Genomic DNA, 23,971 nt, shown 5'->3' on the forward strand with positions numbered 1-23,971 from the left:
TTAAACGACTGCGGCTGGCTGTCTGTGCCGCGACGCTCACATTTTTTCAAACATTTGAAATTGTAGGCAGGGCATTTAGTAAGCAAAACATATCCGCCCCTTAAAGAAGCATATTTTTTAAATTATTTTAGTCGACGTTTTTCTGGAGGTGTTATGCGTTAATGCCTGCCTAAGAGAGACGTTCTATATATAAAATATGTTTACTCAAAAACATCAGAAGTTTAACGACGCGATGTTTGATAAACTTGTGCAAAGTACGACCACTTCATGGCGCTACAACATAACATGACGCTAACAGGTAATTTTTAATCAGACCTCCTGGCCGGAAGTTGTGTGTAGCGTCTCCACAATAAAACCTTTATTTTGAAGGAGGAAGCGGATGTTTGTCTTCCCCCTCCTTGCTGGCTTGATCCGCTTGTACCACCGGAGTTTCGCAAACACGCAATATTGACTCGCCGTTATCTGCAGAGGGGATCTGGCTTCGGTGAGTGGGCTTGGACAGCAGTTTTGGTCAAATTAGTGGATCACGTGTAAACTTAAAAAAAAACACATCTTATTGGTAGAGTTTGCGCCTGCGCTCTGAACCTGCGTTTTTCCCCAGCTTCAACTATGTTGCTTTGGTTGGAATTCAGCAGCTGCTGCAAAGAGAGCCCAGGCGCAGGCAAAGTGTGCCGTCAGAGCGACTCACGCCGTCAACTCAAACCGACAATCTGAGCTTAAAATCGGATAACCTGTAATAATTTTTCTGTGTTCGTCGTTTGATGCTGAACACGCTTTGTCCCATGGGTTTTTGGATGATCCCCCACAGCCAGGTCCACGTCTTGAGATGATCTATTTTTGTGATGGCGAAGGGTCTTTTTCCACGGGCCTGGGTGAAGAAGTCTTTCTACTTTCAGGTAAGATTGCTACCCAGGATCTGTTGTGTGAAGCGGATTGCAGTTTTAAAAAAAAATGAGGTGATGCTGTGGGATTGTTTGAGCTCGCCGTGGTGCCACATCACACTGACAGCTGGCAGTAAACGGGTACCTCCTCTTGCTGCTCGGTGTGGACATCAAAATACCTGATGAATGCAAAATGCAAAATACCTGATGAATGCGGGCCTGCTCTAGAAACAATAGGATTGTTGCCCTGGCACTGCTTTGTTTTTGACTGTAAAGATGCCAGGGCTTCCACTCAGTCTTTTCCTTGCCTTCAGCAGTGCCAGGGCAGCAGTAATTCCTTTGGGCTGGGTAATAAGGGTTGAACCTTCTGATTTGAGGAGCAGCTGCCAGCAACTTCTCTCAATACCGTAAGGAGCTTATGCAAGAGGGCTGCATTTGCTCTTAAAAAGGGTAGAATGCTGTTGCATTACAACATGCACAACCGTCAGTTTAATGCAGTCTACTGAAAGCTGAAACATGTTGAGCTCAAAGTGTGAAACATGTTGGCAAGCTCAGCTCATTTCATCTGGCTATAACCAGTAACCAATTACAGTAAACAAGTGTCTCCTGTAGGCCCGTGGTTTAATTCAGTGAGATCAGTTGCTACTAAGCAACATGTCATCCTGTACCTGGCGTTGTTTTTTTGAGGCCTGAGAGGATATCGATCCTAGAAGAAAAAAAGGATTTTGCATGTGTTTTCACTGTATATTGTGCATGCAGTGTGCACATTTTGCACAACAATTAGGCAAATGTGTTCTATTTGTGGTCTACTCAAATCAGTTTCTCCCCATGTCCATGTATCTCAAACAAAAGGTCAGTGAAAAATGCAAACGGGCTCACAAATTTTAAGAAAAAGCAAGAAGAACTTCTAGGAAACTTTCTACCCGCAGGCGATACGGTCTCTCAATCACACCACCACACAGTACTGACCCACACATACAGTTCTTACACACACACTGGACTTTCTGGACTTTGGTTTTGCACAACACTGGTCACTATATTCTTCATTTCCGGTTAATACTTGTACAGCTGCTGTTATTGTGTATATATTTATTTATATTTAGATTTCTTCATACATTCTTATATAGTTCTATATTGTGTATTGTGTATTTTGTTGTACAGTTATTTTATTTTCAACTTTAATTTATATATTTATCTTTATCTTATTCTTCCCAGTTAAATTTACCCTTCATTCTAATTTGTGTTGTACAGTTATTTCATTTTTAACCTTAATTTATATTTTATTCCTTCCTAGTTAAATTTACCCTTTTTAATTTTTCATATTTATTTCCTATCTTATTCATAGCCTTTTCCTTTTTTGTTTTCTTTAGGTCACGAGCAGTTGTCCAAGCATTTCACTACATATCGTACTGTGTATGACTGTGTACGTGACAAATAAAATTTGAATTTGAATTTGAATTTGTATGCTCATAAAGCCACCACGGCAAAATGTGTTCCTTATTATCTTCCAGGTAGCAAGCTTACAGGGCAAGTTTCAGCAAAGCCATCACAGTTTACTGCAGAGCTGACATATATATGTCTCCTGGACCGAACTGTGCTGTCAGAAATCAAATAGCTCAGATGTCAAAGCCTGCTACATTTAAAAACCAGTTTAGTAAGACTTCACTGAGCACGTAAAGACACGTTTTCAATCAGGGAGTATTAGCCACCTTCAGTGCGTCACGCGGGATTAGAGGCAAAAACTGACAAGGAGAGCCAGCTCCGTCCTGAGACGCTCTGTGGATTTCAGGTGGGATGAAATGACAGTGGCCATCACCGCAAACCCCTCTACATGATATGGGCCTTTTGTCTGGGTAACTGAGACCATCTGTTGACAGACAGTGACACTAAAGCTTGCACTATGGATTTTGTGCTTTGTCACTTAGCTCAGTCGTGCACAGGTCATTCAGCTCTCAGCACTTAGTCATTTTATTTGACTTATCTTGTTTTGTTTATTTTATTGATTTATACCTTGAGGCTGCTATACAACTGCAAAACATGTGGAGTCTCTGTCCCTGTCTTTGTGATTAGTAATATAGTAATAAACATCTTTTTGACTCATTTTAACCCTCATACGTGGCATCAGTTAGGTTTATGCATTGTTTTCCTAGTTAAGACATTTAGTACATATCAGGTGTCATTGCAAAGGATACACTGTAAGGGACCAAAGGGTTTGATGAAGGATTAAGCTCTGTCCTGCTCAGCTTTCACACACCCCACAGACAGTTCACAGGCACGCATGACTCAAAGTCACTTGCTTGTCATGACCATGGAGGGCTGGGCTGTATCCAACCTTTAATTTCCATGTGTGCACTTAGGAAATGTTAATTCCCTTTGCAAAGAGCCTCTACACATGCCAAGGCATTCAGATGTGATAGCAATGTTCACTCTTTATCCTTATCTCTATCTCTTTCGTGGAGGCCAACTGTCTATTTAGTCATCTCTTCAGGGCACACGGTGTTTAAAAGCAAAGCAGTCGTGCAGAGGAGACATCTGTCCTGCTCTGTTAAAAAGCAGCTGCTAAAGCTCAAATAAACTCCTGCTGTTGTCAGTAACAGATTGATGAAATGCACCAATTAGAGAGACAGGTAATTTGTTATTTTCCCGTACCCTAACCTCCTTGCAAAAATATTTCGCGAGATGCCTCAAATCTCAAAAGAATACAAATTAAGAGTAATTTGACCCTCTTTCTGTGTGTCAGTGCGGATCAGACGCTTTAATGTCTCCCACAGAGTGTATAAACCCATAACAGAGAGTTCTTCTGCTCTGTTTACATACTACAGTAATCATAGCACATGAAAGATAAAAAGGCTTTTGACTTGGTGCCTGCCACACTGCCAGGGTATTTTGCTGGAATTTGGAAACAGTGCTAAAGCTGAATGAGAGGCACGCCAAGCTGCCAAAACCCACACGACATAACCAGTTCCTGCCATGCAATCAAAGAGAGAAGCAAAATTACTTTATCCTCCCAAGTGCAGTTACAGTCCTCGGAGGGAAAACTAACTGCAGTTTTGTTTGGGTAAAAGTCGAGGAGTGTGGCCGACGAAGGCAGTCTGACCTAAATTCTTTTCACTGCTCCACTCTGCCCTCCAACAGTCCTCTTTGCTTTATCTTTTTGCTTGCTTTTATTTAATTATTCTCTTAGTCTGTGTGCTGCCGAGAGGATCATTTCATTAACTGACTTCAGCGCAACAGTTTTCACAATTCTACTTCGAGACTCTTTGATAAGGCCGCAGACTTTTCTGCCATAGAAGAGATGGTGAAATGTGTAGCTGTGTTGTGTGGATTGCCATGATAGTTGGCTTAGCAACCTTTGGCCACAGTGACCAAAGAACAAATTAACGAATTATTGACACAAAAACTTCATGTTACCCCTCCCAGGGACTTTTGCGATCCTCTGACTTCAGCACCACAAAATCAGTATTTAGTATGTTGGAGTATGTTTGCATACTAAACTAGGGTTTCAAACAAGGTAAAAGTTATAGCTGCAAATCATTGCCATGTTATCGTTTTTATTGTTGCCTGCTAAAGTTACACTTTAACTCAAAGCACCACTCTTTATAAGTGTAGCCTCGCAGAGATGCAAATATAACACTGCTATAGGTTGGTAATGAAGCAAATAGTTACTTTCTGTATGTACAGCTGGACTGTATGACTAACTTGGCATTTAACTTGATCTTTCTTCCTGTTTTCAACAACTGCAGCTGTTTTTGTTTCTGATTTGGTTAATTTCAGTTCAGTTTTTTATTCCATTAGAGGTGAAAATCACCAGATACCACATGATAGAATATCATCACCATGCTTCACACAATACAATATTATTATTATATTTATCTAGTTTTGCAAACTGTGCCCTCAAAGTTGAACTTTGTCAGTGTCTGTTTTATCACAATAAGATTGGCAAGAATACCAATACTCACTAAAACCAGCCATAATTATTGTGAGATAGTCTATGATTGAACGGGACCAAGTTGGCAATTAAGTGCAATCTATTACTAATAATACATCAATTAACTGTGATAAATCCTTTAAAATCACGTATCTGTTGAAGTCTGCATAGACTCAAATTCATTTTTAAAAGAAATTCACATTACATTTGCATTCAGCAGCCTTCCTGTTCTATAGAAATATAACCGGCTCACAAGCAGCCAGCTGACTCAAGTCCTCTCGAATTGTGTTTACTGACAAAGACTCATTCAGACTGATGGCAGCATGTTGCCAATCTGTCTGCATTTATAAATCAGACAGCAATATTTTGCAGTCAGTCCAAGTCAGGCTGCAGCTGTTTGCAGAAAAGTTGCTTCCTATCTGGCAATCTGTGCAATCGCTCTGCGATTAAAAGTGGTTGTGAATGTGCAACCCCCACGAGCTCTGAGCAACCATATCATCACCACAAGTTCCAATCGGTCACAGAATAAGAAAATTTTTTTTTATGGATCTAAGGAAGGTGTTATATTTTTAGTCCTTGAGCCATTAGCTAGCTCTGAATTAGGAGGTAGCTCTGTGTAGCTAAGTGTGTCCAATGTTGTACTTTCACTTGAGCTGATTTAATGTAAGTTTGTTTGGCTAATCTCAGGATGGTCGTGCATGAGATTAGCCTTCTTCTTTGGAGTACTCCCTGAGTATTTTAATTTATTTAGTAAAATATTGATATCTGGTGTCCATGGTATAATACTGGCATGGACAACACTACTGTTTTTTTGTAGTGTAGTTTTCTTCAGAAGTTTCACTCTGCCTGATTTTTATCACGATGGCAAATAACTGCATTAACTTTCACCGTGTCACAGAAATAACAGGACGTCTGCTCAAAGGGGCATTGTAAGACATGTGATGTGTGCATCCTGTGACTCAAGCAGTAAGCTGTTACCAGCCACAACTAAAATGGTATGTCGCGCTGAAAGAATGGGACTCCCAACTCTAAAAAACATTTTCTGGCTTAATGAGCTATTGTTGCACCTAGCAATAAACCACACAACCAGTACCTTGTTACTGGACAAGGTACTGGTTGGTACTGGTGAGAGTCCCCAACTCTCACTATAATAACCTTTTATGTGATCAAAGCTGTGTGATTAGATCAAATCCATGGTTGTCTAACACGTTAATCCAGGTAATCCCAATACAAAGAAATGCAGGTTCATAACAAAATGAACTGCCGGGACCTTGGTACTGTAGAGTTTCCAGATCTGGATCCATCAACGCAGTTTTGTTTCAACTCTCCACTCACAGGCTCGGATCTCCTTTGTGCGGGTGAACTACCTGTTCCTGACATGGCTGACTGTGCTGGTGGGGAGCTGGGTGTTCTATGTGCAATACTCCGCCTACACAGAGCTGTGCAGAGGACACGAGTGCAAGAATGCCATTGTGAGTGACTGCAGTAGTTTAGAAGAGACCGTGGTTTGAAAATTGCAAGAACTTGTCTCAGAAATCTTTGTGGCTATTAAGAAAATGTCACCCGTGTTAGAATAATAATTGTGTTCTTCTTTTTTGTTAAAGTGTGATAAATACAGGAGGGGGATCATCGATGGGTCTGCTTGCAGTAGTCTGTGTGACAAGGAAACACTGTACATGGGCAGGTGTCTGTCAACACTGCCAAACAACCAGGTAGGCGACCACTGTACTTTCCATTTACAGTAGATTACTGTGTGTAAAATCTCACTGGTAGATGTCAATACATGACTTCTGTTTTCTTAACACACCCAGTTGAAATGAACAAACCTAGCTGGTTGCTGTAGGACAAACAGGTTTTAGTCAGCCAAGACAAACAAATACGTCAAATTTAGACTCTACTCCATAACTGCTGCCATGGGCCGACATGTTTCTTCCACTGTTTCTGTATATAAACATTTTTCTAAACACTGTTAGAAAACCAACACATAATAATGAATTATTAATAAAAAATTAATTAAAAAAATGTGCAGTATTTTTATGTTTTTACCCTCAATGTCACCTCAAAAACTCAGGACGTTCATTTGTAATGAGTGTAGGCTGTTTACCACAGCAAGCAGTCAATAGGCTAGCGGCCCACCTGTATTTACTTTGGAGGAGGCTATAAAACGTTGTGACAAGAGTCCAATACAGTCGATACAGTGGAGTTCACTTTTGACCGATGACAGTGATACTGAGTCAACTTGTTGAAGATATCCTGGACTTTTTGTCAGTAAGCACAGATTTTATTGCCACTGTTAGCCTCTGTCAGCTTCTATTAGCCTCTGTTAGCTCACCTAGTAACTATTTTTCTTGCAGGGTATTTTTTACATTTTTTTTCTGTTGTGGAACATTTCTCTACAGCCATATTTTATACATAGAAACATTTAAAGAATTTGCAATTGTAGCTATTTTTTAGATTTATTAGCTCTGTAGAATCTTCTTGATGCATGCTCAATCATCCAGGTATGTAGATCTCCAAAAGTTGATTCTGTTCATCTGGACGTAGCGTTTTCAGTGGGAGAAACATTTCATCACTCATCCAAGTGACTTCTTCAGTCTCAGCTGACTGCAGGTTTCCCCAATCTTATAAACAGTGCATTTGCATAATGACTGAAACTAGTACCACTGAAGGAACAATGGGCTGGGAGGTCAGTGCCTTCATCATAATTATGCAAATTTTCATGACCATTGATCAACAACCACTGATCAATGGCCATGAGTTCCATTCACAGAGAGTTGGGGAATGGCTGCAATCACAGCACTATAATATGGCGAAGGATGTAACCTTACCCTTATGTGAAAAGGGAAAGACCATCTCTGAATCAAGGAGGGGACCTAAGGGTACATCTTTCGCCATCTTACAATGATAAGATTGGGGAAACCTGCAGTCAGCTGAGACTGAAGAAGTCACTTGGATGAGTGATGAAACGTTTCTCCCACTGAAAACGCTACGTCCAGATGAACAGAATCAACTTTTGAGACCTCTGTAGAATATTAAAGAATTTCTTTTTTCTGAGAGTGACATGAAAAGTTTATTCTTATATGAGTTCTCATTAGCAAAGGATAAAGATGAGTGATCGGTCAATTATCCCATTCTGCTTTTCATTAGGTATACACAGGAAGCTGGGGAGACCACGATGGGATCATCCACTGTAAGCTGGGGGAGGTTGTGCACTATGAGCTGGGTGAGGAACCAGAGCCACGGAGGGAAACCCCAGTGTTTGACAAGCCTACGAGAGGCACCTCAGTGGAGAAGTTTAAAGAGATGGTCTTTAATCACCTCAAGGTAAAAGAGGTCAAGTCATAAAAGTTGCGATGAAACTAAATCTGTGATTTAGCCTGAAACAGCTTCTCTCATTCTCTATCCACCAGTCCAAGCTTGGAGAACACGCGAACCTTGCTAGCCTCGTCAGCCAAATCCTCTCTGTCGCCGATGGCAACAGGGATGGACGGGTGTCACTGCCAGAAGCCCGCTCTACATGGGCCCTCCTGCAAATGGATGAGGTATCATAAGTTCATAATAATATAATTAACAGTGGAGAACAGTTTTCTGAGGCTTGATGTTAAGGCACTTTCGTGCTCTGTTCTCTGAGGTGCTGCTGGGTCTGCTGCTCCAGGACAGAGGACACACTCCTCGTCTCATCGGCTACTGCGGGGATCTCTACATGACGGAGCGTGTTCCCTATGGACCCCTGTACGGTTTATCTCTGCCTTGGCCTCTTGTTTCTTGGGTTCCTAGTGGTTTGCAGCGCTCCATGGACCAGTGGTTCACCCCCTCCTGGCCTCGCAAAGCTAAGATCTCCATGGGCCTGCTGGAGCTCGTGGAGGACATCTTTCACGGCACCTACGGGAGCTTTCTGATCTGCGACCTCACTGCGGCACACTTTGGTTACACTGACCGCCATGAGCTCCGTCTGACTAACACCCAAGCAGTGGTTTCTGAGGAGGAGTTCAGGCGCACCATGCGAGCACTGAAGTGCGAAACAGATGCCGACTGCATTTACGGGGCAGACTGCCACACATCCTGCGATTTGTCAGAGAGGCGATGCAGGGAGGAGCCATTCAGGCCAAACTTGGCGAAGTCTTGCGAAGCGCTGAAGGACTACCTCCTGCGGGGGGCGCCATCAGAGATGAGAGAGGAGCTCGAGAGGCAGCTGTATGCCTGCATGGCTCTCAAAGGTAATGCTGGACAGATGAACATGGAGCACTCACTTATCCTCAACAACCTGAAAGCCCTGCTGTGGAAACAGATCTCACACACCAAGGACTCGTGACAAGGAGGGGAAGTCACTCTGAAGGAGGAAATGGGTATAAAATAGGCTGTGATGTAAGAGTAGCAAACTTATTAAAGTCATTTTTAACTAACACTTAGGAACGGTCACACATATGGATGAAGCTGGAGGCCGGAAAAACTTATTTTAAATGATTAAATGACTGCATGTTACCGTCAGTCACGCTCATAGAAACACACATTGTGTATTGTATTGTTCACTACAGTGGAATGTCATGATAGCACTGCTGGAAAAGAAAATACTTGTAGTTTTTACTGAAAGTCTCAAAAGCCGAGAGACTGAATTGCTGTTTTTGCCACAAAAAATCATGCTGATGAGTGCGCACTACGCTGGTAAAATAATGATTGTAAAATCAATGAACATCAATACCACAATTTCATATTAAAACCTAGAACTTGAGGGAGTTTAGGATAAGGGTGGACTTTTAACAAAGGACTTAAACCGACCTAAAAACCCAAACTGTGCTGTAGTGTCTAAACAAGAGTTTTCACATATTACTACTCATTCGGTGGACGATCAGCACTTCTAGAAACATAACTAAATCTACACAGAAGCAAAAATAAATCATAGTTCTTATGTGTGTTATCACGAAAGAATGTGTCACCAAGTGCAACAGTGCATGCGTTTCATACAATTGTCAAAAAGTCGGGACTATACACCGGATGTCCTTCCTGACGCAATCCTACAGGGATTTGTGTCGATCTTTCACTCGTTAGCCAAATGTGCAAAGCATTATACTGTGGAGCTACTAATTGCAGTAGAGGAGACCAGCGCAGATGCTGTAATTTTATATACCAGATGTTTTAAATGGGTGACAGGTCTTGAATCCGTGCAGGTTAGTTCTATGTAGCCAGCTGTTTAGATGCACATAGAATGGAGTTTGGCGTCATCTGAGATAAGCAAGGCCTTTGTAGGGAAAACCTGGGAATAATGTTCAGCATTAATGGTGCCTTCACAGATGTGCAGGTTACCCATGCCATTTGGATTTATACCCACATACGATCATGCTGATTTTACTTTTTTAATAGTATACTGATAATAAGTAGTACTGTACGATTCAGTACTACCTCAGCAAGCTGTTGAACAGAGATTTCTCTAGATTCCCTCCAACCTTTATTGTTTGTCTTAAAGAAGCTACTTTTGGATTTTCCCTTATTCACCGGGGCTCACCACAGTGGGGCAGCACAATTGATTCAACAGGTTGTTTTTTTTAAATGCAGGTTGTTGATTTTGGTCCTCCAAACACAATCTAAAGGTTTAGCGATACATTCCAAGTCTTGTCTTAGTGCTGGATTTTTAAAAAATGTCACTCATCTGCATGATAGACTGAGACAGTATCCTGTATGGCCGATGTGAAGGTATCCACAGAAGTCTGGCTTATCTTATCAATGTGCATCTCCCACTTGTGAAGTCACTGCTGCATCACTGACCCACCCAAAAAACTAATGTATTTAATTTGTGAATGTTTGCCGTTTGTATTTTCCATTGAAAAGAGCATTTGTGGTAACGTACGACATTATTTATGGATTTTCACATCACAGTGCCATAGAGTTCATGCTGGTCCTTTTTATGAATGTTTACAGTTTGTGCAAAATATAAAATCTTGTGCTCACGTGTCATGCTGTGCAAAAGGTTTTCCATGACTTGTCACATGTTACTGAAATGAACTTACTACAGCTGGATGTGTTAAGCCACTACAACGCAGATCAGACTGCTGCTGAGTTTGGAAACTTTAAAAAAAAAAAGTTTACTTAGAAATGAAGAAAAACAAAACAAAACAGCATGATTTTGCACAATTAAAATGCATACCACTGCACTGTTTCCTTTTGAGTATTTCAGTCCTGTCAGTTAACAGACACCATTGTGGTTCAAACATGATAACAGATGAGTAATTACGAGTCTAACTTGAGGGAAAGGAGCGACTCATAATACTCGTGACACAGGACAGAGACGGCGTGAGTTTCAAATAAATTTATTTGTCTGCAATGTGAGCTGCATTTTCTCTGCAGAGGCCCTAACCGTCCCCTTCTTCTTGCTCTTGCGCTCGTAAGAAGCTGGCCTTTTTCTGGGCGACGCGGTCCTTCCTCTGTGCCAGAGATAACTTGGCGCGATTCCACCTGCCCGGAAAGAGACGACGACAAAAAACAACTCCATTAACATTCACCACACGAGAGAAAAAGTAACTACTTTGGCCTCGATTTGGCATGAAATAAGAGCAGTTATTGTTCCACGATGGTGACTGTCAACTCACCTCTTCTTCTTGACGTCTTTTTTGGGTTTCTTTTGGTGTATGGGGTTCGCTCTGATGGCGGCGTGTGCTTTTTTGTACATTTCTTCGACCTGAAAACAAAACAGGAATTTAATTAATGACAAAGCTGTTCATTGTGTACCTAATAGATTGTCGTTTCTCTTGAAAAAAATAACAGGAAACATCAGACGACATTGTCACCGGAAAGAGGGGAGGGGGTATTGAATTGATATACTAATTCAATACAGTCTACATGTAGAGAAGCCCATACTGGATCTTTGTGAGATCATCACTGCTATGAGTTCAAGTTTCCTGTTTGCATTTGATGCATTCAAATTAGATATTTGACATGCAAGCAATATTTAAATTATGTTGATGTAAACATCACCAAATGATCAAATTGCAGAGGAAATGTTCATCTACATGATACATAACAGGTCAGACTTTTCTTTATTTTTATATAGTGCCAAAAATAATTGCGGTCAAGCTTTTTCTGCATCACTGAGTTGAACACCACTTCGAGTACTGGAAACAGGAAACCAAATCTTAAATGCATCTGAGAGTGTCACCTCAACATTACATGATTTAAGCAGACACGAAACTAGCTAACAGAATCTGTTCAGGCCGTGTTCGTAAAAATCACGCAGCAAGTGTTATGTTACCATGTCTGGAGTGACTCCGTTCTTGATGAAGCGCGAGAACTGTTTCTTGTAGGCGTCCTCGTCCTCCTCCATCAGGTAGGACATGTAGTCGGCCACGTTCATGCCCATGATGTGTTTCCGATGCACCTCTGCGTTGAACTCTTTACTCTCTGTGTCGTAGCCGGGGAAACGTTTCAGACTAAAAAACAGAAAGTGTGAAGAAACTGAGTTGGGCTATTAAAAGACGCCTCTGAAGAATCAAGTTTAAAAAACTAAACAAAAACCAGACAAAACAAAAACACAAGGTTCAAGGTAGTTCTGTTCTTTGTTGTGGAACAACGTGTTACAGCTGCTTTTTGTAATCAACCTCTGAAGTTGAACTGTCGCCATCAGGGGGCAGCGTTTTACCAGTGAGTGCTGAGATGGTTGCTGCTGCTCCAACTTTGCCTTCTCACAGGCAGCGACCGCAAGGCCTGATGTAGACTTTTGCCAGTGATCTTTTAGCCATTTCCCACTATTACCTACTGGGCTTGACTCAGTTCTGCTCTTTTCCCATTACAAAACCACCTCAAGTTTGATTTTGACTTTGCCTAGTAACCAGAAATCCCTTTTCTCCCTACATGGGAACTTTCCATGCCATGCATCTCCCCCGACGTGTAGTTACATTTCTCAGGTGGTGCATGTCGTGTTACGCCCCAATTAAGGTTATAAATGGTCACTGGCTATGGTGCAAGTTACAAAGTAGATGTGATGCAGAAGTATAAATCGTGTGTATTGTGTGTTGGGTCGTCAGAGCAGCACGTCCAAAAGTCTGTGACCTCATTTGTATGCGACACAACAACAACAACAGAGGATGTTGTGGTGATGGTACGTACACCTGATGCTCGGTATATGGCATTTTGTCAGTCTTAGGGACTACAGTGGGGGGTTTTTGTGCAGCCATTTTCCTCATTGCCGGGTTTCAACAATAGTGGCTTTGATTTTCGTGAGGGAGTAACTCTCATGACTCATGGTATGACACTACTGACTAGCCAATCAGTGGCATGCAATCTGTTTGCGTCACACGCCTCAGATCACTTGAAACCACGCCCAAGCAGGTACTAAAAAGTACCCAGAACCTGGAACTACCACCTAATGGCAAATCCTAAAAACGGTCCCATCCTGCTTCTCTCAGCCCCGTCTTGAAAAGGACAGTAAACATCAGCTAATGCAAATGAAGGACCAACTACATTTTGCTCAGCGTGCTTTTTATCATCATCGAGAAGCAGAGATGCACCAGCAAACTAAACGGACAAACTTTAGCTGGACGGAGACCAGCGAATAACCACGTAAACTCTAACTGGAAATATGCGATTGTAAAAATGTCTCAAAGAAAAACATGCACACATTCCTGTTTCTGCGCATGTTTACTGCAGGAGTGAAGCTGCAAAAAAAGTCCACCCGAGTGCAACTCTGACATCATACTGACCTGTGAGGAATGGCAAGTCCACCGTCCACCGCCCCCTTTAATGCTCCAAACACCTTGTTCCCTGTAGTGGTTCTGGCCAGACCTGCGTCCAGATAACACGTGAAGGCGCCTGGTTGTCCATCCACGCTCTCTACGTTGAACTCATCTCCCGTCACCTCCACCTGGCCCTCGTACACCTGGTCCATGCCGAACTTTTGCAGTAGCTAGGGAGGAGGAGGATGAAGGCGTATGAGAGGATGTGCAAAAACATAAATCTGCTCCAATGTATGGCAACATATGTGTGTGTGTTTGTGCGCACGCTTACCCTGCGAGCCAGCAGCAGCCCGGTGCAGTAAGCAGCAGCATAGTTTGTAAGGCCCACTGTGATACCATACTTGGCCAGCTCATGAGAGTAAGCAGCACAAACGATATGGTCTCCCTCAATCTTCGCGTAGGCAATCTGGACAACGCAGACATAGCAAGATAAGACAGCTGCTTAAAAACACGTGACCTCTCAAGTTTGAGTCTTTCTGTCACTGACCTGGCAGCAGATGTCCCTGTTGGAGAACCTGACAATCATCCGGTACTTGGGGGTGTTGTACTTGTTCTTGTCCTGCACAACCAAGCGTTTGCGGGCAAAATAGTCGGTTTTCCCCTCTGTCAAATAATAAGTAACAGCATGTGGTTTAATGGCGTATGCTCCATAGAAAGGGGATCTGAGCCTATGTGCAATTCATCTTGACTTTTACCTCTCCTCCTCCTGAATTTGACTTCGTAGCGCTTGAAGTAGGCCTTGTTCTTCACCACTTTGACGAAACCCTGAGAAGAGACGAAGAAGCAACATGTCAGCAGAAGCAGAAAATACCATAAGTATCAAGCCTCCAGTTGTCCCTATGGGCACAAAAGCTGTTTAACCGCTCGGAGTAAGTCTCCACGAGGAGGTCAGCTGAGGTTTCAGCAGCCATGAATCGCCACGCTGGAGCCGAGCGGCTCACCCGGCCGGAACAGCCCGACAAGCCGCAAATATCCAGCTCCATCTGTCCCTCAAACCGCTTTAGACACTCATCTAACTACAAACACACCTCCACAAACTCAAACCGTCTCCACCCGGTGTATATGAGCTTTATCCACTCACCATTTTGGGGTATTTTTTCTTCTTCTTTCCCCTCCTGCACTAACTAGCGGACTCCGGGACACGGAAGTCTGATGTCGCTATCTTTGGGGGGGTTTTCCACGGAGCGTCGCGGGTTGGCAGCGCCCCCTGCTGCACCGGAGACAAACAGCACAGGCCAACAGAGGGCAGCAGCTACACGGAGAGCACAGGTCTGTGGAGGGCCACAAATACATCACATAGATCATTAAATAACTGTTGTGTCATTAATGAATTAAAATGGCAAATATATTATTTTTTATTAAATGTTTTAATTATATAAATTAATATTCAATTAATCATTTTTGTAATTAATAATCCACTTAGAATAAGGAGGGTGAGTACCTTGGTCATTCCAGAGGGATCAGAGGGAGTAGAAGTGCTTTTCCCCCCACATTAAAACGAGTCAGTTAAGTTGAGTCAGGCATCTGACCAGGATGCCTCCTGCATGCCTCTAAGTGAGGCAGTCCGGACATGTCCTGCTGTGGGCAGACTTAGGACTTGTCTGGCTTGGGAAGGTCTCAGCATCCTCCCTGGATGAGCTGGAAGGAGGTGGCTGGGGTGAGAGAAGTCTAGCCTTCTCTGTTGAGGTGCTGTCCCCACAAACTGATCCCAGATAGGTGGTAGAAAATGGATGGATAATAATAATAACTTCATTTTGATTGCATTTTTAAAAAGCATAGTTAAAGTGCTTCTCAATTTGAATAAAAGCGGCACATTTAAGTTAAATATACCTGAGAAAAATCTTTCATTAGATCTATAAGAGATTTTTACATTTTAAACCAACGCCGTAGAAAGCAGGATGACATTTGCAGTGTGTCAGGATTTTAAATTTACACAGAGAAAAGAAGAAAATAGGAAAAGCTTTGAGGTGACATGCGCAGGGCCACAGCAGCCCTGCGCATGTGCTGTCCACATACACTCTGTGACGCCAAGCGTCTGATGTGATAGCACATTTTTGGTGACACATCCTCCACGATGGTGAAATCAAGACACGCAATACAATGTTGATGCATCGAGCTGGAAACGAGTCTGCCGGGAGGGTGGACTCTCAGTCCCCAGAGAGGTCACAATGTCTGAAAGCTGAATCAGAATCTAAGGTAGATGAGCTGGCAGCCCAGTGTGCACATGCAGTTTGTGTGGCCTCATTTAACCTCTCTGACATTAGTGTTCAGGCCTCACAGTCTGCTTTTTAGGCTCCTCTGACTTCAGTTTTCACTGCTGTGGGCGTTGAGTCCTTCACTTGTAGTATGTTGTAAGAGAAATCTTTCACTTTTCCTTGGCAGTCGTGGAGCTATTGTCCGGAAATAAGCACTTCTGTACCTGGAAGGTCTGTGGGCTGTTACTGGAACTTGTAAATTTTCCTTGTAAAAATGACAAGTAAAGAGATGCCAGAATAATGTTGCTTCTCTGCTTTTTTCTTTTCTTGTATTATCACCGCTCCAGATGCTGGTTTGACCCTCACTGCCCTAACTTTACATTTCCTTTCCCAAAACAAGCACAATACATTCAAAAGCTCCTCCTGACTATATGGACCCACTAGTGGGATTTTCTTCACCTCAACAGCTGTTTCCAGGGTCAGCATTGAACTCTCAGACTCAGTGAAGGCAAACATGGCTGATAAATGCTCAAAGAGCTCAGAAAAATGGAAATTTGAACATTTTTATCTATCACAACGAGGGCAACGTTCCGTCCAGCGGAAAACTCTAAATGGAATTTGTGACCAAAATGGTTTTTCTCTTTTTTATTTGCGTATTTCCATCTTTGTTTCCGGTGAATAAAAAGCTCTTCCTTTCTTTATGAGAAGGAATGTGGCTAATGAAGTCAACTTAACATTATGTTGTAAAACAAATGTCAAATAAAAGTGATCAAGAGCTTAAAGAATGCTACAATGCTGAGAAAATCCCACTTGCTGTGAGGCAAGTTAGGTAATACCCTCAATATTTATAATAGTGTCATTATTGACGTGTAAATGCAAAACAGCAGCTATTATTTCATATTCACTCCAAGATCTCTATTTATAATTCAGTCACATTGTAAAAGTGAGGTGGAGTATCAGTGACGCCATATGATGAGTGAGCAGACAGTCATCAGCTGTTACTGAGGGGGACGTGAGCAGCCAGAGCAGCAAAAGATTCCATCCCACCATGTGAAACCACCTATTTCCAAAGAGCAAAGCAGTGCCCCGCCTATGGTGTTACTCTGCTGTGATTAATCTGATGTCATCCGCAGAGTTCATGGACGTGGAACGCATTCGGACACGGCAAGTAACGCAGATAAGAGTCAGAATATCAGGAGCAACGCAGAGAAAATCAGCACCTGACACCAGTTGCAAAACTCAGTGCGCATCAAAGCAAAGCGAAGCAGCCTCCCTTCTTTGCGTGTGTGGAAAGAAATTGATTTTAGGCTGGAGCAGGAAAGTTATCAACGTCAGCTGAGACCGTTTGATTAATCAGAGCATTTTTCCTACATGCTTTAAAATATTAACTTTATGGTTCCTTCTTCTTGTGGCCACAGTATGAGTATGTTTTAAATACTTAAATTATTTTACTTATTTATTTATTTGGTTTGTTGTGAGTTCATTTCCCATGAAGGTATGTTCAAAACGGTCTTTTTTGTTTGTTTTTTACATCAATTATTATTATTATTATTATTATTATTATTATTATTATTATTATTATTATTATTATTATTATTATTCATCCATTCTCTTCCTGTTATCCTTATCAGGGTCAGCAATTAACCTAACCCCACTAACTGCATGTCTTTGGACATGAGAAACCACACAGAAATCCCAGATGGTGCAGTCGAAATCATGACCTTCTTGCTGTGAGGCAACAATGCAAACTATGACTCCACTGTGCTTTTTATTATTATTATTATTATTATTTGACATTAAGGACCTCTTCAGAGGGTGTGCTGGGTGCAGAAGGCAGCATTGATGGGGAGACAGAGAAGGGTTTGCCTTTGCATCCAGGACCTTTGCTCTGAGATAGCAGAGTAAAGGATGCGCTTTTACGTCATTCGTGTACCTGATGGCTGCAGGTGCAGTAAAACTAGAAAAGCTTCTTCTTCGTCTTCTTGCTCCTCCCCCTGTCAAGGGTCGCCACAGCAGATCGTCTGTCTCCATCTCACCCTATCTCTAGCATTTTCCTCTGTTACACCAACCCTCTCCATGTCTCCTTTATTACATCCATGTATTTTTTCTATGGTCTCCACCTGCCTGGCAGCTCCATATTCAACAGCTTTTGTCCAGTGCATCCAGTATCCCTCCTCTGCGCATTTTTTTTTTTGCCTGATAAACTGTCAAACCCCAATGATTTTGAGTTTACTACAAAGCGCACACACATGCACATTTGAGAAGTTGCATTAAGTGAATTTTTGCTTTAAAATGGCTTAAACATGCCTTTTATATGAGCTCCAGGGTCATTAATTGGCTTCCAGGTATTATAGGAGCCCAACAAAATTTCTGCCATCCCATCCTCCAACAAGGGCAGGAAGACAATCCTGCTCTTGCACATCTATGAATTTCAGTTCATCGTTGATGCAATAGGAGTTGATCTCTTGTGTTTGGTTTATTGTTTCAGTATCTTGGCAGAGCACCTTGTAAATTTGTGCAGAAGAGTACTCTGTAAACAAAGCTTTTTTTTTCAATCTCAAAGATACATCAGGGCTGGTGTGAGCAGCAAAGCAATCAGAGATAACTTTCACAGACTGCACAGTTTGTCAAAACGGGCGTATGCTCTAAGGCTTTCACACCTCTACAACTCACTGAGTCATGATGAACAATTAGATATTCACAAACACTCATGAAGACAAACAATCACATAGAAAAATGCCTTCATAGGGTCGCATGCTTCACCTTCCTGTGGCAGTGACTGATCAGACTTTTTCAGAGCACTTGTTTCTTGGTGTCGCGCTGCTCAGCTGACCTCTCTCTACAGTCGTCATGTTTATCCATCAAAATGTAGCAATTCTCAGTGTGCACAGATGCCCGTGGACTTGCAAAACGTTGCAGTTGTGATTCGATTTTTTAAGAGTTAAGTAAAGTGCAATGAGCTCGTAAGTGAATTTTGTCACCTGTGCCACAAGACGTGTTAAAAGGCACCCACAAACTGACTGTTTGCTTGATCTTCCTTTATATTCAGCTTAGACATGCAAGAAACACATTTGGGCAGGGAAAAAAAGAACAAGCAAAGAAGTGTAGAGAAAATAATCCATTTTACATGCCAGCGCTGATTCAATGTGGGTAAAATCTTTATTTTATGTGGGTAGTTGTTAGTTATACGCGGCTTTTCTTTTATCAGCGCAGTATTAGACTGCAGTGTCTTCTGTGGTACCAAACACATAGTCAACAGACTGCTTTTGTGTCAAGGGGGGAGAAAAAAACCTGTTAACTCTTTAGCTCTATGAACAGCTACTTTGAAAAGGGGAAGCAGTGATCTTCTGCTTTTCTGCTCGAGTGAAATAGATAATATCCCTCACTGTCACTCTTGGTGCAGATGTCTCAGTGTTAGATAAGAAAAGTCACAGTCACTCTTGTGGACAGCTTGCTCATGGCCGTTCAAGCTCTGTTTCTGCAGAACTGATTTCGCAATTAAGAGAAGCACTTGTCCAGTCATGCCTCAGCAGTAGTAGTGGTCAGCAGTTACTAAAGGTTCACACATGGGCTGAGGGTGTGGTGGGCGGAACAAAGGGTTACGTTTGCAGTGCGTTTATCCTCTCTCAGAAGATGCTCCATGAACTAGTTTTCCAAGTGTGGAATGTTTAGGATTTCACTTTTATTTTTTGAGGGCTTCTGCACTGAAGTAATATCAACAGGAAACCATTCATTACATGTAAATCATGCTTTCATCCCCAAAAGCCAGGACATAGATTTAAAAGAAGACTTTTGTGGTTGCAGTGGACTAGAAATGACTTGCAGAAAGTCACACATCAACAAATGTGTTCGCAGGCACACCACAGATAAGAAGACTGCACTTTGTTGAAACACAGCACACTCTTTCCTGCTCGTTTTCTCACTGCTGATTGCATGTATTTTCATTTGCATACAGACACAGTTTAATGTCTCCCTTCCCGTCTAAAGCCCATGAAGAAGAACGGGTGGAGTGAAATCTGCAGTGTTCACACACATCATTAACCCTGTGACGTTCTTGCCCGTGCATTTTGAGATTTTTCTGGGTGAGATTGAGAGATTCTACAGTGCAAGGAAAGCTCTTTGCCCAGGATGGCATGCTGAAGCAAACAGGCAAATAATGCAAGGACGCACAAATGCTAAGCAAAGCCAAATCAGTTCTGCTGAAACTAAACTGAGCCTGCTAGCTTTAACACAAGGAAGAGCAGAGATGGTGCAGAGATGAAGTTTTTGTGTGAAAAACGCCACCTTTGGTCTCGTCTACCCAGCTGTGACCAGTGTTTTACAACCTGTGAAAAAAGAAGGAAAAAAACAGTCATACTGGTGTTTTCTCTGTGAAAATGCATCAGTGTGATAAACCATAAGTTCAAACAACTTAATACTTGCAGCATGCAAAGAAAACGCCTCCTAACATCACTTTTTGCAGTCTTTACCCTTGACTTAAAACACATGAGCTTCCTGTATAAATTCTGTATAAAATTACTTCTTTGGTTTGAATCCTGCCGTTTGGAAGCTGTGACCTGAAGTGAAGGGTCATTAAGACTCAACTGTGCCTGTTGAACTCTGACCTTTCGAATGGTTGCCTCACCTCCACAGACATGCAAACAGATACAATGACCAGGAAACACCCAGCAGCTTTCTTCACGTCCAGACACCAATGTCCTCACTGAGTTTCTCGGTATCTCGGGGTTGGGGTGAGGTGTGTGGAGGGGGAGAGAAATTTACAACCAGAAACAGTTAAAACAAGGGGAGCTGCTGAATCCAAAGTGATGAATGAGGGAGGTGATTTGTGGGGTGTTTACTGCACAACTCAGAGGATTTGCTGAGCAGTTTCTTTTCACTGTTTTTGCAGGCTTCCGAGGCTTTTGTGTCCTTGGGATTTGGCACCACTGCAGATCCCCGGGTGCCCTCTGTGATCCTCTAGTGTCATATCAGGATATTAACCCAATAAGTAAAACTTTGACAGAGACGAATCAGTTAGAGCAGCTCAAACGCCGCTCACAGCTGCAGACTTGATTGAGAGTGTGCAAGTAAAGGCAACACATTTGTTGATCGCCTGTGAAAAAGAAGAACTGTCTCGTGTTCAGCTGCATCCAGTAAATCTTGCATTGTTTTAGTACTCTGTCTGGTATCTGGTAGCTGCAGGTGGACCCAGCTGAGAGCTTGATGAGATTTGGCTGGTAATTCCCAGTGGGGTGGTGGGGGGGGGGGGGGGGGGCATACAGTTAAACCCAAAACAAGGACTAAAATCTTATTGTCTAACTGAAGGAAAAAGAATGAAGGAGTTTAAAAGAAAGCCGGTGGGGGTTGGGGTGGGGTGGGGAGGTTAAATGGTGGTTAGAGCTATGGAGCCAAAGGAACCTGTGAGGGGATGAGATAGCGTGATGTGGTTTTCATTGAGATGCCACAAGAGTCCGGAGGTACAGAGGTGAACGCTCCTTGCTGAACACATGGGACTGAAGAAGGACATAAACCAAGGAAAGTCAGTTTAACCACAACAGGTTATTATGCCATGAATCCACTGCAGACTGGGGCAGTTAGTAAAATCAGCCTCATGTGGTTATGTTCTGCAAAAGGAGAGAGCACTGCTTGAAATGATTCTGTTTTCTGGTCCGACAACAAAACCAAAGAAAAGAGGACTGAATGACTTTTCTAAGAACAAACTTTTTTTTCCTCATTCAGTTTCATTTTGACTTAATGTGAGACTGCAGTTTTTTGATGAATCTCCAGGAAACAAACACGCAATCAATGGCAAAGTAAACAGTCTGATATGCCCACAGTCCATTAAAAATAAAGGGGGGGGGGGGGGGGGGGGCGGTCTGGTACTGTGCATTAGTTTGTAGCATAGACTGTATACCAAAGATGGACTTAGCCATCCCCTGGTTACCAAAATCCCATTAGCTGTCACCATCCTAATGTTCCAAGCCAATCTAATTGTGAAAATGTGACAGTCATATGGTAATGCATACCCTGTTTAATCCTCCTTTTGACACCAATAAAGTCAAAAATTATGAAACTCAACGTCATATTGCAAACTTTAAATTAGCGACTGAAACTATCAGCTCATCATGAAAGTGTTCACTGAGGTCACAGAGCGAGGGCACCAAAGAGCCACTTTCCAGAAGACTCATAATGAACTACATGTTTTGTTTTTGCAAACTCACACTTGTCATTATAGGGGGGGGAAGCAGGTGTAAGGCACTCCTGAATTTGTTTCGTTTCACTAGCTACAAAGATTTTGTTCTATATATATAATCTGTGGACTCATACTCCCAAGCCTGGATTCTAGCATTCTGGGGATCACCACTTTGATTTTCTGGAGCTAGAAGTCTCCATATTTGGACAAGAGAGTGGAATGTTAGCTAATGCTAGCTAGCTCAGCTATAACCAGGCCTCCTGCAGATATCTGCTAATTAGTGATAAGTAACGTACAAATAACATACTAGAAATTCACTCAGAAACACTTGACAACAGACTTGTTGGATAGGCTGCAAGCACATTAAGCAGAGATCAAACGGTATTATTTGGCACATACTTGCAGTGCAAATGCTCCAAAAGGCATCGGCACCACAAATATTGTCAAGGTCCACTTCAGACAATCAAAAGCAGACAGCTGAAGGCTCCTTTAGATTTTTTCTGAATATGATAGATCAACATTTTCTTATTTTGTCCCTTGGCCGGGGAAAGACTTTTAGAAAATGCAAAAGATAAATATTTTTGTCTATCAGGGAAAGTTCAGAGCTTCTATCACAAATTCTGTACCTGAAGACTGCAGCTTCCAAGCCTAAGCTGGCCTGATGTTGCTCATTTGCTTATTATTTCTCTGTTCGTTTCATCTTTACAGTGTAGTTTATATTTTTTGTAACCTTGTAATAGATTCCCTTCTTGGCCAGGTCTCCCTTGAAAAATCTTAAGGGCCTTTAAAAAAGAGGATATCTTCACAGCAAACTTATAGACTTGATTCATTTTTGGAGCCTTAAGCGGCATTCAGGAACTGCCGTTTTTAGTACTTCTTGGTGGTTTCAGTTGTCAGCCCTTCAATGCTGATGGCTGGGTACAGATGAAAAATGTGAGCTTCAGCTACCAAGTAAGGCCAACGTTTAAACAGTTAAGCTAGTTAGACCAAAAGACTTGATGGCTTTCTTTAAAATCTTTGAAGAGCCCATGGTTGTTATCGATAGTTACCAGGTTTGACTGGAGTTATACAGGCCTGACTTCACCTGACGTGCAAGAGGCAAAATCAAGACATGTGACAAGTCACAGTGCATGCTGCACCTCTTCTTGTCAACATTCACATGCATGTGGTGCAAAAGCTGTAGCCTCAAGTATATTTAAAACCATGAGGAGTCCCCCCACAGCCTCTGTCTTTCCTCGCTATAGAGCCAAAAAGGGGGTTCGAGGTTCAGCTTGAGAAAATAACCTCATGGCTCGGCAGCACAAGTCTTTATTTAACCCCGTGGGACTGTGACTCGCAGGTAGACAAGGCTGATGAGTGGCGAATGAAGCAAAGCAAAAAAAAAAAAAAAGAGACCCTCCTCCTCCACCCCCTCTGATCGCTGCGATTGAGCTTCTATTTCAATCACATACTTGCTGTAAGAGTTAAAAGAGCAAGAATCAAGGCCTGTCTGTGTTGGGGGGAGGGAGGGGGAGACACACGAGAGGAGCCTGTGGCAGCCCTGATAGCGTCTTCTCACTCTGCATGGTTTCCTGTTCTGAGTCAGTGTGTAACCCTGAGTTTGACTGTTGTCACTTGTCTGTCCCTCTGCGTGTGTGTGTCTCTCTCTCTCACTTCTCACAGCTTTAAGAATAATCAGAGCGGCTGATATTCAAACAGGGCGATTTAAATGTGCGATTGAGCTGGGGTTTTTTTTATTTTTATCTTTGCTAGGTGTAATTAAGCAACCATGAAGCAGAAACAAATGGTGAGTTTGAGGCTAGGACTTGTTGATTTTATAGCTGAAGTATTTTTCTTTTGTTTTTCTTTGTCTTTTGTTTCATTCTTTTTTTCAGTGAGTGCAATAATGAAAGTAAACGTTGGTAACTTATCAGGAAAAAATAACGGCAATCACAGATATGAAACCGATGTAAATTTGTTTTTAATATCACAGAGAAATGGACAGAAATCTGGCTCGGAGTGCGGGCTGTGAGTGACAGTCGTGAGAAGGAAATCTAAAAAGGCAGCGGGATTTATTTTTTGTGCGACGCAAATGC

General features: G+C 42.3%; 2 protein-coding genes across 3 annotated transcripts; one reads left to right on the forward strand and one right to left on the reverse strand.

The window, feature by feature from the left end:
* Nucleotides 1–183: 183 nt before the first annotated feature.
* Nucleotides 184–10,953, forward strand: dipk1aa (divergent protein kinase domain 1Aa). 2 transcript variants are annotated; one of them, XM_026148829.2, is made up of 8 exons: nt 184–298; nt 370–484; nt 809–896; nt 6,147–6,281; nt 6,414–6,521; nt 7,957–8,133; nt 8,220–8,351; nt 8,441–10,953. In XM_026148829.2, exons 3-8 carry the CDS (start codon nt 843–845, stop codon nt 9,119–9,121), a joined length of 1,287 nt encoding a protein of 428 aa, XP_026004614.1. In that variant the 5' UTR covers nt 184–298; nt 370–484; nt 809–842; the 3' UTR covers nt 9,122–10,953. The 2 variants fall into 2 exon arrangements, with proteins under 2 accessions (XP_026004614.1, XP_026004613.1); XM_026148828.2 differs by lacking the exon at nt 184–298 and having other exon boundaries at nt 388–484; nt 602–896.
* Nucleotides 10,954–11,095: 142 nt separating this feature from the next.
* Nucleotides 11,096–14,738, reverse strand: rpl5a (ribosomal protein L5a). Its single transcript, XM_026148830.2, has 8 exons — nt 14,611–14,738; nt 14,225–14,294; nt 14,017–14,132; nt 13,801–13,935; nt 13,497–13,699; nt 12,050–12,227; nt 11,391–11,479; nt 11,096–11,256 (listed from the first exon to the last, which is right to left on the reverse strand). The coding sequence occupies exons 1-8, from the start codon at nt 14,611–14,613 to the stop codon at nt 11,154–11,156; spliced, it is 897 nt and encodes a 298-aa protein (XP_026004615.1). The 5' UTR covers nt 14,614–14,738; the 3' UTR covers nt 11,096–11,153.
* Between the last annotated feature and the right edge of the window lie 9,233 nt (nt 14,739–23,971).

This window comes from Astatotilapia calliptera, chromosome 18 (genome assembly GCF_964374335.1).
Source record: "Astatotilapia calliptera chromosome 18, fAstCal68.1, whole genome shotgun sequence".
NCBI lineage: Eukaryota > Metazoa > Chordata > Actinopteri > Cichliformes > Cichlidae > Astatotilapia > Astatotilapia calliptera.

What these genes read in the sequence shown, in the direction of transcription:
- dipk1aa (XM_026148829.2), top strand. Translation starts at nt 843, where the DNA reads ATGGCGAAGGGTCTTTTTCCACGGGCCTGGGTGAAGAAGTCTTTCTAC. An exon ending in ACGAGTGCAAGAATGCCATT is followed by an intron (nt 6,282 to 6,413) that starts GTGAGTGACTGC and finishes TTTTTGTTAAAG; the next exon opens with TGTGATAAATACAGGAGGGG. An exon ending in CCCTCCTGCAAATGGATGAG is followed by an intron (nt 8,352 to 8,440) that starts GTATCATAAGTT and finishes CTGTTCTCTGAG; the next exon opens with GTGCTGCTGGGTCTGCTGCT.
- rpl5a (XM_026148830.2), bottom strand. An exon ending in CAAATTCAGGAGGAGGAGAG is followed by an intron (nt 14,133 to 14,224) that starts GTAAAAGTCAAG and finishes ATTATTTGACAG; the next exon opens with AGGGGAAAACCGACTATTTT. An exon ending in ACGGAGTCACTCCAGACATG is followed by an intron (nt 11,480 to 12,049) that starts GTAACATAACAC and finishes TTTTGTTTTCAG; the next exon opens with GTCGAAGAAATGTACAAAAA.